Genomic DNA, 18,468 nt, shown 5'->3' with positions numbered 1-18,468 from the left:
TGTAAATGAATTTGGTCTTTTATGACCACACATTTTGCTAATATTAACAGTCTGAGTCATTAAGCCTGCATTATATTGTAAATGACACACCATCTGTTCAGAGCCAAACAGCTAAGAGTCACATAAGACAAGTGTATTTGAAGTATGCTTTGCAAACAGAAAAAAAAAAAAAAATTGTAACTTGCACTTTCTGGCTCTTTGTACTTCCCTATAATACATAACCACTGCAGATTGAAGAACCTCTGTCAGATTGTTGATTGATGAAACTTGCATGTTTCATTATTGTTTGCATGTGTAGTTGTTGAGTTTTTAATGTTAAGTTTTGATTTTGTGTGAATTAAGCCTTACAGATTTTTTTTTCTTTCAGTTATGTGAAAAATTTGCAAGCAAAGACCTTGCCTTAACTTATAATATATTAGTAGCTGTTAATAGGTTACACTTTTTGCAAAGTGTTGGTGTAAGAGTGAAAACTAATTTCTAATATTTTAGAAAATTTAGAAAATGGCTTCCAGAGGCAACTGTGAGCTAAATAAACTTTTTGATTTCATTTGTTTGTTCTCTTATGAGATAGTGACACTTCAGAAATCAAAAAAGTTAAAGGTCCAGTGTGTACTAGTTGGGGTCATAATGGCAGAAATGGAATATAATACAATAAGTATGTTTTCTTAAATAACCTGAAGATAAGAATTGTTCTGTTTTCGTCATCTTCAAAGAAGTGAGTCTTTGTCCATAAAGCCATGTTTCTATCACAGCCCATGAACAGATAAACGACACACTGACCCTAGATAAGTTTTCAACTTTGTTGCTAAGCAACATAGGCAAAACACTGAATTCCTTAAACGTAAAACTACTTTTTTAAAAGTATTTACTTGTTTAAATCACTGGGTTTGTTAATTTGGCTCCCCTTAACAACCTCCTGAACAATGTATACTGAAGGAATTCTGACTGAGAGAAGTTTCAGCTGGTTGCAGTCTGCAGTGCTCATGACTGGGTGCCACTAAATCCCCTTGAATCTTACACACTGCTCCTTTAAAGGTCAAGTGTTTAGGATTTTGTGGCATCTAGCAGTGATGGTGCCAAACTTAAACTTATCCAATCTGCCAAGTATGTAGGAGCACTACAGTGACCGATGTGAAAACATGCCCTATCTAGAGCCAGTGTTTGATTTGTCCATTTTTGGCCACCATAGACATTATTGCGGATCTTGTAAAAGAGGACCTGCTCCTTATGTAGATATACATGGCTTATTCAAATATAACAAAAAAACAAGGATTTGTATTTTCAGTGATTGTAACCCAGTGAAACCATAGTTATGAATATTATTTACCATTTCAGCCCCCAAATCCTTCACACTGGACTTTAAAATGTTCGGCAAATATGATGATAGCTCAACAACATACAACAAAATAATTGTAGATGTGTTGTTGGTTACTGTACATTTCTGAGTCAGTCTTTTATCTCTGATGTTGCCTAAGACAGGCACCTGTTTACTTTAGAAAAAGTAGATCTAAGTTGTTATGTATGTCTCTGCAAGAAGGGAAAGTGGGGTGTCCTTTGCTTAGAGGACAGCCCTTTTAATATCTGTTGCTGAAGGAATGTTTTGTCAGTGGGATCCTCATTATCAGCTGCTGGTGTAAATACTGACCTTGGGAAGCCAGTAACACCTTGGCCTGGAATAATGGGGTTATGATGTACAGACAGCTGCAGCCATGCACGTTACAGAACGGATGTGTAGGCTGTACCCCCAATGCACAATGACTGAATGTAAATGTTTGTCTTGTCTTGTCTATTTAAACATGCTATATATTTTAAAAAGAAGCAATTACTTCCAAATAAAGGCCAACATGTGGCAGTATTAGCCATGTCTGAGAAAAGGGGGATGCAAATGTGTACTATAAACAGCAACGCACTGTTGTGGCAGCATACGTTGGCTGTATGCCATTCAAATAGTAACATAGGCGATGTTAGGGCATTTAAATCAATCAACTATTTGAGTCTCTCAAACCCTCTTTTAGTACATACCGTACATCCTGAAAGAATATTTGTCTAAAGGGAATTACAAGTGAATCCCAATGCAAGCGAGACATTCCCAGCTGGCATTTTAAACTGTGATTTTTGTGGAATTTCCAGATCTGAAAGAGAAATAGATAGCTTTTTGTGTCATGGCATGACAGCTTCCTTGATTTGCCCATGAGTAACACATCACATGGGACAAAGTGTGACAAATAAGAATTGTTAAGGCCATCGGACCATCATGGCAGAACAAAATGGGATGGCTTGTCAGTGTTTGGGTGCTTACTATTGGAAAGAAACATTTTTCTGCAATTGGAGAGTCAAGCCTCAGATCAGCTGATGAGTGAAAATCCCCTTACCAAGCTTTACCAAGTTTCAATCCATCCATGTCAGGTTTAAGTCATTTTTAAATTGCATAGTTACTGAGGGTAAATTGCATCAAATTTAATGTAGGATACAAAGTGACCTATGTTCTTGGATTACAAAATAGGTTCAGTTTTTTTTTTTTAAATTGCCCCTGTCTATCATTGTTTCTAGGGATTCGTGTATATGCTATCTATTATTATTTTAAGGGCCTTCCTGTCATGTGTACACATATTTTAGTACAGTAACTGATATTTAAAAACTTTGAAGGAACAAAGAGCGGCGTGAATTAAACATTTGTTAAGCGACTTTAACTAGCATCTCCTGTATCTGTGTGCTGTCTGTGGGGTCAAAAAGGTCAGTGCATCACCAAGGATTCACCCCAGCAACAGCCAATTTCATTCAACGAGGCCAGCGAAGGGGGAGCACCTTGCTCCCTACCCAAAGATATCATCTTACCTGTAACACTGGGACATTGTCTGTGGCCATCTCCAAGCAGCCCACTTTGGAAATCATTTTGCAGATATGCTTGGTGTTTTCACACTTCATGGAGATGTTCACATATTTAGGGACATATATGTCTCGCAGCCAGACTGATATAAGGGATTAGAGTCTTAACCATGTCATGTGCATGAAGAAACCTGTACCTGATGTGTTTTGTTTGTGTTCTCTGTGCGTGAGCTGCCAGAGGCTCAGGTGTAACACATACAGTCCTCCACTCAAAGGGTGTTGAGTTTCCACTCAGCAGGGTCTGGCTGGCCTTTTCCAGCTACTGTTACCAGGCTACTCTCATCACTAATTCATCTGCTCTCCTCACCCCAAAGCTCTTGGTGACTATTTGGTTGGGTGGTTGGTCGGCTAAGCGGGAGGAAGGACAGAGTGTCTTGCTTTGCCAGAGCAGTGCACCATCAGGGCTCCCACAGGAGCACCAAAACTGAACTGGGGCCTGATGCAGAACGGGGAGGCTATGAGCCCGCAGGACACCAAGGCAGCAGGGGCCGAGGCCATTGAGGAGCAGAAGGCCCAGAGCCAGAATCAGGGGTGTATGGAGCCCACAGCGCCTCCTCTTCCTCCTCCCTCACCACCACCACTGGGGCCACCAGAATACCCGAGGCCGAGGCTCATCTTCCATACCCAGCTGGCTCACGGGAGTCCCACGGGCCGCATCCATGGATTTACCAATGTCAAGGAGCTGTACGCCAAGATTGCTGAAGTGTTCAACATCTCCCCCTCAGAGGTATGAAACAAACTATACATGTCAACATAATTCGGCTAATTTGTGGCATATCCAGTTTTTTGGGAAATAAATAAGACACAAAAAAGGTGTTATTTCTGTCTTGGATTTCTGGTCTGGCAGGCCAGCTGCGAATAGGTGTTAGGTTTCCATCCTAGTATATTTTCCATGATGCACTACTGAAGATCATTTGGCCTCACTACTGTCTGCCAGACTTTGTACTCGCCTGCGCCTTGAACATGATCAATAATGGAAACAAATAACCAGATAATGTTGTGTAGTCAGTAAACACAACACAACAGGATACAATAATGGTAGTGACTAGGAAAACAAAACTGTACAAAACAAAACTGTATCTATCTGGCCTAACTCAGTCGAAATAATATTATCCAGTGACTTAGTGTTGAAACAGCAAAGGGCAGAATTAATCCCTAAGCTCAAAAAATGCTGGATCCTACATTTTCTATATCAGACACTTTTTTGCCTTGTGAAGGCCTTGATCTTTTAAACACAGTTTGAAATACAAGCTGTTGCTTATAATGCTGAGTGCCCAAGCCCATCCCAAGATAATCTCCTGATGACATGACAAGTTTTTTGTTTTGTTTTTCTCAGACTAGACAAAGCTCCTCCAGATAAGACACTGGAAAACAAGAATTTCCATGGTCTGACCAATACTCCACATGACTGGTAAACTGACCTTTGTGTGTAAAAATGGAGTTCCCATTTAAAAGTCTCCAAGAAGTAAAATTGCCATAAATATTTTGAGTAAAGCTGTAATAAGAGACTGAATTGTCTGTGTTTTAGTGCCATTAAGTAGTAAATTTCAGGTGATTCCTATTTCCAAATCACATGCGTAAGTTTCTTTTGGATACTAGGGGGACATATGAAATGGGGGGTTTGTTGATTCCCTGCCAGAAAATTTGGTGCCTCAAACACTTACTGTCCTACACCCTGGTAATTTTTTATGCATCAATTTGTGTCTTTTTTTACTTCAATTTATTGTCAAAATAAAATTGTTTGCCACTTTAATGTCTTTATTAGGGAAAACACATGAATGTGTCCTGAACTCTACTAAAAATGGTTATACAACAATATGAGAATAAGCAATTAACCCATTTAATCATAGCACTGAAGGGGATCAGAGGCATGGTTTGCAGTTAGGTTACAGCAGGAAGCTGCACAAGGCCAGAATCCTTGAAAAGAAGTCTAGTCACCAAACCTTTAGTAGGTCAGGGCTGGCTGAACCAGACTGCAGCCTGATACTGTTCTCAATACTCAACAAAGCCAAGGCCACAGGCTGACCCAGGTGGATGTCACAGAAACACTTATTAATGCCAACACTTCATTTTTGTTTGTCAAACATGCATTTAAATGAGTTTTATCCAGAGCAGCTAGAGGTAGATGCAAAAGTAGAGTGATCAAGACAGTGTAGGAGGAAATTAAAATTGAAAGACTAGCAGGACTTTAGTAGTCTAGTAAAACCATCCTGATGACATAAACTCAAAATTATGTTTCTCTCTCTGTATCAGTCTGGTCTCGCTGCCACCCCAAACTTTCAGGGGGTGGAGGTTACTCACTTTGACAGACAGATGTCAGCAGTAGTCTTCTACTACACAAATGTGTTGTCAGTTAGACAGTAACTGTCTAAAAATATCATTTATTTATATTTACCATTTGGATGAGATATGTTCCTTGTCTACAGTAATTCCCACAAGGTTTTCTGGTTTGCTGGTGTTGCCAGCATTGTTATATTGGCATTTCTCATTCAGCAACCAGCTGCCTCTGGACTGCTGAATATCAACTGACAGTGTCCTTGTTGTCTGTCCGAAGCCTTGTGAACACCGATCTGCATGGCCGTGATCCCTTGCTTTGTAGCCCCTCATATCTGCTCTTCCATTAGTGTAATTAGTGGCGAAACAATAATGAACATTGGATTTGTACTGCAAAATATCTTCTTCATCACCAACACAGCCAACAGAAAAATGGCAAAAAAGTATTTTCCTCTGAGAAACTCTGAGAGTGCATTCTCTTTTTCTTGTTTAATTATTGTTATTGAGTCTATTTCTGAATTAACTTCACTTATTGTGTGTTTACTCTACTAACGTTAGAGTTTGCACTTGTTGTTAAGGGAGCCGCCGTCTGCAAGCAGCTTCCTGCATGCTACATCATCATCTTCAATGCAGTCCCTGATTGGCTGCTTACATTTTCAAAAACATTGGGGATCCCTGATTGGCTCAAGTGGATTGCAAGCTCTGCAAAGTGTTTGGGGTGGCATAAGAGACCATAGGAAATAGTTTTTCTGTTTTGTGCACATTTAATTTAACATTGGTTTACTGAAATAAACTGTGGTTGTTTTTGCAATTTAGTACTATATAAGAATGATAAAAACAGTTAAAGCTTTTAAAAAAATGTAAGTAATAATAATGGTGTGCATGTGCAGTTTGCTGCTGTTCTGCATGGATCTCCAGTTTATTATGGTAAGAGAGCAATAAATAGTTAACATTGGCCTTATCTTATACTTATCAGGAGCGTTCTGAAGGCCATCATGAAGGTTTTTCCTATCAGTGTGTCACTGCCTATTGAACATAAATGACAGGAGATGAAGCGATCTAGACCGATGTATAGGAGCTAACCTTGATGATCTTATCAGGCAACTCCCAGCCATGATTGTGTTTTGTGTTGGTGTTTCCTTATGTTATGCAAGATCCAGTTCCTGTAAAATGTCTACTTCAGGAAAAATTGTCAGCATATGTTCATAAACACATGATAGCACATCACGTGAAATAGCTACTCTTACATACTTTAATGATAACTTTAATTCATCTGGTGCTATTTTCACTGTAAAAATTAAACAGAATTTTATCCAAAATGACTTGCAACTCAGACGTTCTTGTTCAAATTGAATAAGAAACTCTAAATTCCTGTGAATGTGTTTTTCTTTTTACACACATATGCAAGCCGTGTGGTAACTTGGTGGGCTGCTCAGGGTATACTCTGCCAAGTGTGTGCTGGGATAATCTCCAGCTGTCCTGAAGGAAAAAGCAGTTTAGATAAAGGAGCCTTACATTGTAACAAATACATAATGAAAAATCTTTAAATGTTGAAATAGTTAAGTTTTTGTCATATTAGCCTGATGCTTCTTGAGAAAGTCTAAGTCTAAAGTCTAAAACAGAAGACTTGAATAATTAATAAACGCATTTTCTTGTCTTGCATACTGTGTTGTGAAATTAAGGCATAATTAATATAATAGTTGATTTAATGGCCTGCAGTCACAATTCAAGATACAAGACTCTCTATGGGAAACATCAGGCAATTAAGTGGTGTTAATGAAAAGAACAGCAGTTTCCTTCACCTCCTGTGGACTGAGCAGCAGCAGCATAAAGTTACAGTACAACTAGATGCCAAAGAAGACCTTGGACTGCAGTCAGACTGTTCCACCTGCCAAGAGAACTACTATGAGCAATATCTTACATCATGAGCTCCAAGTGAGAGGAAAGTTCACCTGGATTATCTTTAATTTCCATTATGGATCATAAAGTCAGCTTGAACTTTAACCTCAGGTTTCAGGATACAAAATAAAAAGACTTCTGCAAAAACAAAAGCTATTTAAAAAAAGCAAGTGTTAACCACATTTGCGCTAACATATGGCTGATATTAGATGGCGTTATCCTGACATTTACTAACATTTGATGACCTCTTGATTTTTCTGGGGAAAATGGTCTTTAATCATAAGTATCAGTCAGCTAATTATCATTTTCAATCAATAATTCAACCACTAACCTTTGAAAACAGCCATGATTTAATCTTTTAACTGTTAAAACAAAGAGAAGCATGTCTAACCAAATAGTATTTGTGCTGTTACTGACTTAACAGTGGATGAGTTGTCACATTCATTACTCATTACAAAATGGTCAAAAGCAAGATCAAATTGTTGGCTCTGCTGCCCTCTGCTGCCCAATCTCTATAAAGCACAGCTGAGGGAATTATAATAGGCTCCATTTGCTTTTGTAATAAAAGATTTAGATTTAGAATAGATTTATTGTAAAAAGTGGGAAATTATTGTTGTATTTTTAAGTCATATTATAAAAAGTGATTTTATAGTGATGAAAAATCTGTTTCTTATCGAGTACATACTCAAAGTCTTCGCCAAAAGTAAACTGAAGTCAAAGCAAATTATTAAAATGTTATTGACAGTATTTTAAAAGTAAAATAGTATATAAATGAATAATGGGCTTTCAAAGATTTAGAAGACACTTAATGTAATGTTGTAATGTGTTCAATATTTCTAAAGAGAAAACTCCTTTACTAAAGAGTGTAGACATCATGTTATAAACTGTCTGATATCTCAGTAATATATCATTTGTGTTTCACATTTGCATGGGTGTTCAAGATATTGTATTTTGTTCAGTTATTAGCAAAAGCAAGTACATTTTTAGTTCATTTCCTCCCCTTAGATCCTGTTTTGCACCCTCAACTCCCATAAAGTGGACATGCAAAAGCTACTTGGGGGACAGATCGGACTGGAAGACTTCATCTTTGCTCATGTTAGGGGAGAAACCAAGGAGGTGGAGGTGACAAAGACAGAGGATGCATTGGGCCTCACTATCACAGACAATGGCGCTGGTTATGCCTTCATCAAGGTAAACAACTGGCAGAGCTTAACAGGCTGAGCACTGTCTGTCATCTTAATTTGTAGAACGCTCCTACTGGGAATCTAGGCACATGTGAAACTTTTCAATGTGTTTCTTTCAGAGGATAAAAGAAGGCAGCACCATAGACCGGCTGAAGACAGTATGTGTTGGCGACCACATTGAGGCTATCAATGACCAGAGCATTGTAGGCTGTCGACACTACGAGGTGGCTAAGATGCTAAAAGAGCAACCTAGAGGCATACCCTTCACTCTCCGCCTGGTGGGGCCCAAGAAGGCCTTTGGTGAGTGGAAAATATTTCTCTGTGAATGGGCTTCACTGACATGTGCAGAACAGATTAAGGATGGAAATTGTAAATATACACTCCCAAAACTGGTCAAAAATGGCAGTGAAAGTGAACACAATATTATTTACAGATGGGGTTCACTTTGCAGTACATTTCTGCTTATGGTAGGCAGGTTGCTCTTAACAAACGGTTTCACACATATCTGGAATACCTTATTTGTCTATATGACACTGTGCTTATGTACCATGGAGTGCTACAGGGATGACATTTATTTGTAGGCAAACATAGGGTAAACATCACCCTGCTTCCCTAAACAAATAGCTAATAGTATTTTTCCATTGGATTTTGGGTTCCAGCTGAAAATAACCTCTGTGGCAAACAAGGGTTTAGGAAACCTTTTGTTCAGCAAGATAATCATCATACATTAACCCCACTTTTATGATTTTTGATGCGTAAATAGAATTACCAGAGGTAAAAAGCTAATATTGGACCATAAATGAACTACACCATGGTTGCATGACCTCATTGTCACTACCACAACAAGACTGTGAAGCCATGTTTAGTATGCCAACACTGTCTCATTCAGGCACTTGTTAGCAACTGCCTATTTTAACCCTGTAAAAGGGTATAGAAAAAAAAAAAAAATCACCCATGCAAGAGTTATCATGAATGTGGAAATTTGCTATAAAGTCCAAAACCGTCTTTTTTTTAACCAGAGTGTAAACATGTTTATTTTTCTGTAAAGTTGAGCATTTTGAGCCCCAAGATCATTGCATGTGTTAACCACAGACCTTATTTCAGGCATTTAACCAAAAACCCATGCAAAAAACCATTTAACTTGAGATGAGAGAATCAAGAGTGTAAAAATATCAACCGGGTTTCAGGACTCATTCCTGCAGCACTCTGCACACATTTGTTAAAAATATATTAGTATCATTCCACCCAGATCCCCAACCCTGTAAGCACTCACATTCTGCAGTATAAATAAATGATAGGATGAAAATGGTCAGGGCCAAGGTAGGCTGGCATTGTAACCGCGCAGTTGACCCTTTTTTCACTGCCATATTGCTGTATTTAAAACTCTGAAAACCTATCTTTGGCTGTTTATCCTCATTCACCCTATTGAATAGTGCATGCAACACTGATTATATCCACTGTATGGCGCTGCTGTGGATAAATATCATTGTCTAAAAACTGTGGAAAAAAACATAAGTGACTCGGTGCTGCACAGTAAGAGCAAACGTCCAGGTAAGAAAAAAAATCTTTTCACATATAATTTCTAGACCCTCTAACAATCTTTCAATATTTTAGTTGAAGGAAATAAATTTTATACTAAAATATATATCTACGATTCCTCAGAAAACTGGGTTGACCACTCGGTTGAGTTGCCAGTTTGGGGTAAACAGTTTAGCTCAAGTCGCAAATTTCTCATTTGGTTTTCTAATCATTGCTACTCAGTTTGTAGGCTACACAGACATAATAAACATTAAAATGTTCATCTATTTATCAGGATTCATAATGTGTAAATATCTAACTGTGGCTTTTGTACTTTTAAGGATAACGCTGTCTAAACCCACCCATGCAGGTCTGGATAGCAGATTAGCGCCATTCATTTGAATGGTGAGCACTGTTTTTGAATCAATGGTCACAGCTCAAAAAATATACAGTGTATCATACAGTTTTGATATTTATATTGTATGAATCATTTCAATTCTACAATTTTACGCACACAGGCCTACTCCCTCTCCCTCTATCTCACACACACACACACACACACACACACACACACACACACACACACACACACAGATGCAGCTACTCAAAGCTAGCTAGATGGGTACATTTTTGTAACTCCTATGAACGGAACAACAAAAAGCGGTGCTTTGTTGCATACCACCAGAAGTGAATGCAGGTGTTTGATAGGGTGATAGTGTCACACTCTGTTGTTTGGTAAGCAAGTTAGACAAGTGTGATGTGGAAATATGAAGCCTGTTTACATCACTGTTCATAAATTATCAGGGAATTTCGGTTCACAGTGAATAACTAAGCATTGTTGGTTGTATTTGATTTCAATGAAATGCATTGTTGGTTTTAAAAGTATTTATATATAAGTTAAGAAATATATTTGTTAAATTTATGAAAGGTTATTTTAACAAATTCTATTCTCTGTGATATTTTTAAATGAAAAAAACTAAACATTTTGTTGCAGAAATGAAAAAAATCCATTCATGCCCAGAATTACCCTAAACAGGCAAGTCAACCAGCTGGTTGACCTGCATATCTGCTTCCTGATTGGGTAATCTGAAAAATAAATCTAACAACAAATAATTTTTTGCAAATGTATTTCTTAGTGTGGAAGTCAAAGGGTTAACAACCAGGAACTGACACTGGGAGTGACATGAAATGATACTGGGTGGATATAGGAATTAAGTTCAGGGAAAAAGAAACATTTCATGTCATTGTTATCCTAAGATCTCAGATCTGAGTCAAGGGTGGGGCTGGGATTTGGCTGGGATTTGTAACACTGACTATTAATGTCATTAGGGCCAGGAGCTGCCCTCAGGGTATATTTTTCACAATAGGAGTATCCATGCAAGCTGAAGCACCAACAGCTTAGACCTCAGAAGGCTTCTGTGGTCCACAGTTGGCCCGAGTAGTTGATGGATTTTTAGCTTTCTCCAGTACATTTTCATATATCATCAGCCAAACATAAAGCACAGACAGGAACACTTTAGAGAGTACTGGCTGTCTGCCAGTGAGTCTGGACAAGTCGTTAAACTTAGCAGCTATAATTAATTGACTGGTATTATGGCGATGGCTGTTAAGTTTCAGCCCAATGGATCCTATGTGACAGTAGATGCTCTAAAATGACTCTGCAGGGATGGTTAAGTGAGAAGGATTTCAGCTTGACAATCACATCAAATTAAGTCTGAGCAAAACATAAAAACTGTCTTTGCTATAGGTACATCCAGCTCTTTATTGTAAACAGACTGACTATAAATTACTGAGGAGAAATTTGAAGTACTTTGTTAAAAATGTTTGTGAAAAAAAAAAAATCAACACCTTAAATTGAGTCAGTGAAATAAATTTTCATTCTCAATCATGTACAGACAAAATTAAAAAGGCTTAAGGGATTTTTCAAAACCACAAGAGAAACCGAGGCTCTATCAAAAGTAGTTACTGCACAGCAATGCATTTCAATATTTAAACTTTTTTTTGGAGCTTATAATTCAACTGCAGGCATAAGACATGCAGAAAAAAAGCAAAGCATAATTTTGCAGTCACACAGAAGTCAGTGCCAAAGAAACTGTACTATAAATATTTGATCCAAATGTACTTGTTGTACTTTCAACATTGCTAGAGAGCCTGACAGGCAGTTACATATACATTTCCACTATTAATCTGACAGGAATAACAATAGATAAGCAAATGTATGTGGTTAAAGTTACCTTTTTTCCAGCTAAATCTTGGTATTGTGTTTATAATATATTATATATTAACCTGTATATTCATATTTAAATTTAGACTGAGGAAATATTTTTGGTATGAGAAGTTTATTTCATCTTTTTAAACAAAAGTTCACATTTAAGTTTATTTTGTCTATACATCAAAAAAGTACAATGTACTGAAGTTTGAACCTGTGACCTTTTGTCAACTTATTCTCTTTTACCACAAGGGCGTTTTTCTCCCTTTTCCTTTCCAAGAAATGTTTTACCTGTCAAATCACTATAAGTATCTTATTTATTGCATCTGGTTTAGAACATGGAAAAGAAATAAAGGAAGCCCCCTCTTCTGTGTAGATATATTTGTCCACAACTTCACTTATCAGACAAGAAACCAAATCCATAGTTAATGAGCTAATTTCCTCTTAACAATCAGCATTTCATAGTTTTTTGTCACCATGCCCACTGATGTCATTAACTGGTAGCAAAATAGTTGACAAAATAATCTCAACATGAGATCTACTTAACTGTACCCTTGCTTCTGGAGCTTTTGACAGTGGGAGTTGTTCTTAAGATTGAGTTTGCTAATTTAATATCAATATGTAGATGTTCTCATCCAAACTAACTTCAAATTTTTGACTTGTGAGCTGCTGTGGTCAAGACAAAGAACAAACTGTCAAATTCAACAGAAATCACACATTTTAGAACATTTTAATGCAAATGACCTTAAATCACATGTGTAATATCAAACCACAACCTGGTACTAGAATCAGCACCAGGGTAAATAATCCACGCTGTAGCTTTTCTGTGGTTTAACAGGTATAGCAGTTTAATATCTGGTGTAAGTGATAAGCACAGCAGTTAAACAAGTTCCCTCATTTCTCTGTATAAACCTGTCAGTCACAATTTTCATGAGTGCATATTAAACTTCTTAATAATTGAAACACACACACACACACACACACACACACACACACACACAAGCACACACACAATGGCTTAATGCCAAACCCTCATACAACAAATTAGATTTCATGTGCAAAATGATTTATTACACTAATAAGAATGTAACAGAGCTGAGACATCATTATGGTCTGACATGTCAGAAACATAAGAGACAGAATATGAGGTGCACAGAGTGAGGGGGATTCGCATTGGCAGTTCAACATTCAGAGGGAACTTTTCTGTTATTGTCTCAAAGATTTTAAATGTAGTTGCAGTTGCACAGTCATAATGCACATGTTGAAAAACATCATCCTTGTGATGAAAATTTAACCTGGCAAGACTAAGTGGCAAGAGTTAAAACCAGAGATGTAGACTCAAGTCCAAGTCATGTGACTGTAGTCACATGACTTGGACTTGAACAGACTGGCATCACAAATTAGCTGAATTTGGACTTGTCTCAACAAAATCAAAAAAAGACTTGCAACTTGACTTGTACTATAACACAAGTGACTCGTACCTTGAGCTCTTTCACTTAAAAATAATCGATACTTTCCACCAAGTCCAAAGATAAAACATAATTATTTATTTACGTTATTTAAAAAGTGCTACAGTTTAATTCATTTCCTGAAACAAAAAATATAAACGGTATTAATTCCCCAAAGGGTAATTCTCCACATCCACTTTGTTTGAACTAATTCCACAGCATCCACAGCAAGTTGCAGGAGAGAGCCACGATGAATATTACTGAGCTCCAGTTTGAGCTTCCAATTTGATTTATCTACAAAAACTATGGTCAGCAATTGATTTGTACTGTGCCAAACATGATGTTTGAAAATTTCAAACAGACGCACAACTACTTACAAACAAACTTATTTTAACATGTAGAAAACAATATAAAAAGCATTCATGATTTTTGTGAATTCAATGTATTATAACTCTGTTGTTAAAATGGCATTGCATTTGGTGAAGAAACTTCACCAACTACTTCAAGTCACAATTACAAATTCAAGTGTGCAAGTGTATAAATTTCCAGTTGCAATATGTGGTATGTGTAAGCTCCAAGTATCATATCACAAATCTACGCTATTAAGATCATCGAATCAAATTGAGTGTATATATAACATTTTCAGTTTCAGTTTTTAAGATCTCATGAAGTATCCCACATCGAGACAAACAGCAGTTGCTTCCTGAATTTTAGTCACCCACACTGTTAGTGTGACGTAGCTGATGCTGATCTCTGACATCCCACAGGAAGGGGACAAGGCCCTCTTTGTAATTAGTGATTTATTATTGAAAACAGATGTGCGTTTTCATGCAGACCCTGAGAATCAAACTTTAGCATTCTATTTGTCATGATAAGACTATGTTTTTCAACTGGTGTCTGTACCAAATATTCATCCAGTAGCTGGTAAAATAGTTCACTCTTAAACAGGAAATCTCAACTTCATCATGTCACTGAAAGAAAAGTCACAGTCCACAGAATACAGTCTGTGTCTATGTGATAGATGTTGACATATTTAATTGTTATGTGAAGGCTTTGAGATGCTGGTGGCACTAGAACTGGAAAGTAAAAGGTTCACCAAAGTCAATAAGATTCATCCTCAAATATTTCACTTTGGACCTTGGACCAAATATTTCACTTTTGACATTAGTCATCCCTAGAAAGAAAACAGACATGATGCAGTGGCAACATTTTTTCTGGATCACAGCAGCTGTTCTACAGACAGCATTGTCATTGCTAACACAAAAAAAAGTTATTAGCTTGTCTTTTAAATGGAAGGTAGATGAAATGGGAAATGGAAATCCATGATTCACATTATTACAGAATAATGACTTTACTGGAACTTTAGAAATATGCTAATAATAAAGCATCAAGTTTATGGTTTGTGTTATAAAACTTGATTTGCTACAACACTGATCTTTGTGTAGATGGAACACACCGCCACAACAAACTACACACTGAACTTGCTCACAGTGTGTGTAAAAATGATTTCTTATTTTATCATACACAGAGAATTACTTATTAAAACAATATGTCATGCTTTCAAACTAGCAGCAGAAGATGGGTGTCCTCAGGTAAACTAAGGACACTACCTATAAATCATATATTAGTTAAAAATAGTTGAATGGTAAGTCATTCCTGAGAAAGGAAGTACACACCAGAACAAGGGAATGGGAATTATTATGCATTGCTTTTGTCTATATCTTTTACAGGAAAAAATGACTATGTGGGAAGAACTTTTGGTTTTTATATTATATAAGAAATGGAAGTTAGCAGTAAGCGTAACAATAGTTAAACAGACGGAGGAAGGATTGAGAGACCAACGGGCTGAACAATGCTGTGTCAAAAACATGTTGCAGCTAAACAAAATAAAAAAATCCCACAGATTGTCTTGTTAATTTGATTAATGGTTAGCATCCTGTTTGTTTGTTTGTGTACATGTTGTTAGATATGATTGGGATGAGGACCAGAGCACCAAAATCTAATGAGGGCAAGATGGTGAATGGCAGGGAGACGCTGCGTCTTCGCTCCAAGGGTGCTGCTACAGTTCAGGAAGTGGTAAGTTTCACACGCTCTGCTGGACAATGACCGCTTAAGTTGTACTCAGGGACATGTACACACAAACACAAACACAAACACAAACACAAACACACACACACACACACACACTGAACTGTTACAGATTTTTTCGAAAATGTCTCCTTGTCTAAATTATTGTAGATTATTTTTATTTTGTCTAAACTTTTCTTTGATTTGGGGTTTTTAGATATGCTGATGCTAAAAGCTTTAATTTCCACATGGGATTTTAAATAACTGAAACTACCCAAACTAAAATTAACACCCCCACTTGACTTTGGTCAAATTTAGACCACTTTACAAACAGTGAACTTGTACCAGTAATACTCAGTTCAGTCTATGAACTGTGATATATTTATATAACATAAAGATAAGTGATAAACAATAGCTGGAGATATGCTTAGCTCTAATATGGTTTGGCATGAGCAGTTATGCTCTCACAGAGTTTGTATCACCATATTTAGAGTGAGAACACTACTAAATTTGCACTGACACCTCTATGTTTTTCCTATCCGCTCCGCCAGCAGAATGAGTTTGAAGAACGAGCCACTAAGAAAGTGGATGACCTGCTGGAGAGCTACATGGGTATCAGAGATCTGGAGCTGGGTAAGACCACCCACATAAAATCTTAAAATAGACATCACCTTTGAATGTAAGGATGTGAGCCATTGCTGAACGGATGTTCACATACACATCTGATAGTCAGTGGGGTTTACAGTAGATTGCTTCACTCATCACCACTCTGGCATGCTGAGAAAAGTCAGCCCACTTCAGCTGTGGAAACATTCCTCAGAATTTGTACTTGCCACAAATATTCTACAATGATGAAAAGAACCTCAGGGGAGTTATCAGTGCTTTTTAGAAAAAATTATTATATCTATTTAACGCGGTAATTTAGTATTTTTGGAGAACTTCCCTCAACATTTTGGAGCTTTGAGTTCCTGCATTTGTCTAGTTTTCTAGCACTTGGTGCTTTGAGGTGGACAAAGCAATAATGATAGTAATATAGTTATTATTAGCACTGCTTTTACCATGCTTTCATCTGCATCCTCACAGTGTTCGTCTTCCTACTGATGAAGTTTGCTCTGTTTTCATGCAATGTCATTTGATGCTTTACTGAGAAAACCACCTTCTGAGCAACACTATAAAAAGAGGTTGAAATCTTCAGAAAAAGTGACAAAGTGGATCTTGAAGCAATTTTTTTTCTTTCTTAGATCAAGAATAATTTTTACAGTCAGTAAAAATAAGTGTCAGCTGACAGAGAAAGCAATTGGCAGCATCATTTGGGGGCAGTTAACTTTCATCTCTACATATCACATCAACTGAAAAAAAGAGTTAAAGTTGTGTGTGTTGTATGTAGTCAGTACCAGTGAAAGGCTTCGATACGTTGAAGGTCCTAGGATGTATCAGGAATTTGAGTGGCACACATACTTAACATTGTCAATGGTATGAGTCTGCACTTTCCCAGACTTCCAAGGCAAATGGCCTGATTTACTAATGACCTCATGTGGATGACTTTTCAATCTGCTATTTCCCTGTTGAATGCCTGCAACTGACCCCTGTGAAAAAATAGGCTTTATTGCATATTTTTACCTAAATATTGTGAAGGGTTACTTTCAAAAGGATGGTGGGAAAAGTACTTGAAAATATGATTTACTCTCATAGACAGTTTGTTTTGAGAAACTAAACAAGGTTGTTAACAAACATCTGTTGTTGGTTTAATGCAGCAACACTCAGACATATTTCATGCATCATTGGGGATTTCAGCCATTTCTTCACTCAGATATATTCAGGCATATAGAAATATGGCCATACAACTATTTTCTGACTCTTTTTGCAGTCCTGTTGTTTGAGCAAAGTATATACATCCTGAGATAGTGCTGACACAATGTGAGCAAACTGAAATAGTCTGAAAAATTTGAATTTTAAATTTAATTTTGCCAACTGATTAACTGAATCCCTTTGCTTTGTTATTTGTACAATAAAAAAACCTGTTTTGGGGAGGTTGTAAGCATCTCCTGTGCATGAAAAAGCATGCTGTGTCCATTTCATGTTTTCAAAAGCCCCCATACAATTTTTTTTAAAGATTACTATGGAAGATGTTACTCAAACATAGGCAATACTTAAGAGTCCAATAAAAGTATAGTAATTGCTGAATAATATTTTGATCCATATTATCAGTGGTGGCAGTTTATAAATACTGTGTGACATCATCAAGGTTTCCAGATCCTCAGAGCCATCCGGGCAATAGCCAATATATTCACCATCATCTAATAGAAAGCTATTAAGCTTGTCAATCACATAATTAACTGGCTTATTTAATGAGGTAAAGGACTACTATAGTATGTCAAAATCAATGTTTGGTGCCTGTTGTTTGAGGTTTGGCTGCTGAGAAAAAAATCCTTCTTGCTGCAGTCAAAACCTACCAGCATTTGGCTATAGCTAACCCTGGATTGATAAAAGTCTGTCCTGTCCTATCCCTTCTTTTCTGCAGCAACCACCATTGTGGAAGCAGGCAAAGACAAGAAGAACCCAGATGACTTTGCAGAGGCCTTGGACTCAGTTCTGGGAGATTTTGCTTTCCCTGATGTGTTTTTGTTTGATGTATGGGGAGCTATTGGAGATGTCAAGAATGGTAGAATGTAGACATTTATCATAAACACTATAGCAAGAAAGTGAGAGCTGTGTCCCTGATACAACTGGGGAATAAAAGCTATAATAAAGAACTTCAGCAATCCCATAAATGAATTAGCATGTCAGCACCTCCAGTTCCCTCATCTCAAAGTCAGTGGGTACTTTGAATGGGTTTTGGGTTGTAAGCCTGGTTAATACAAGTTTGAGAGACTTTCACATTTTGTTCTACAACATAAAACACATCAGTAAATACCCCACTCACTCGTGAACTTTGAAGTTTTTATGTGTCTTTAAAATGGTGGTTGCTAAAAAGTAGCGAAAT

The 18,468-nt window shown here is 37.2% G+C and overlaps 1 protein-coding gene across 1 annotated transcript; it reads left to right on the top strand.

Annotated features, from left to right (window-relative positions):
- The first annotated feature begins 3,263 nt into the window (after positions 1 to 3,263).
- gipc3 (GIPC PDZ domain containing family, member 3) lies at positions 3,264 to 18,158 on the top strand. Its single transcript, XM_042484095.1, has 6 exons — positions 3,264 to 3,613; positions 8,065 to 8,250; positions 8,363 to 8,543; positions 15,385 to 15,494; positions 16,037 to 16,118; positions 18,007 to 18,158. Exons 1-6 carry the CDS (start codon positions 3,326 to 3,328, stop codon positions 18,156 to 18,158), a joined length of 999 nt encoding a protein of 332 aa, XP_042340029.1. The 5' UTR covers positions 3,264 to 3,325.
- Positions 18,159 to 18,468: the final 310 nt, after the last annotated feature.

The sequence above is a fragment of the Plectropomus leopardus genome, chromosome 3 (genome assembly GCF_008729295.1).
Source record: "Plectropomus leopardus isolate mb chromosome 3, YSFRI_Pleo_2.0, whole genome shotgun sequence".
NCBI classification, from domain to species: domain Eukaryota; kingdom Metazoa; phylum Chordata; class Actinopteri; order Perciformes; family Serranidae; genus Plectropomus; species Plectropomus leopardus.
This window is presented reverse-complemented; position numbering and strand designations above follow the sequence as displayed.

Bases quoted from the DNA above. Each gene is read 5' to 3' on its own strand.
- gipc3 (XM_042484095.1), top strand. From the start codon at position 3,326: ATGCAGAACGGGGAGGCTATGAGCCCGCAGGACACCAAGGCAGCAGGG. The intron at 15,495-16,036 runs GTAAGTTTCACA...CCGCTCCGCCAG, and splicing joins CTGCTACAGTTCAGGAAGTG to CAGAATGAGTTTGAAGAACG. The intron at 16,119-18,006 runs GTAAGACCACCC...TCTTTTCTGCAG, and splicing joins TATCAGAGATCTGGAGCTGG to CAACCACCATTGTGGAAGCA.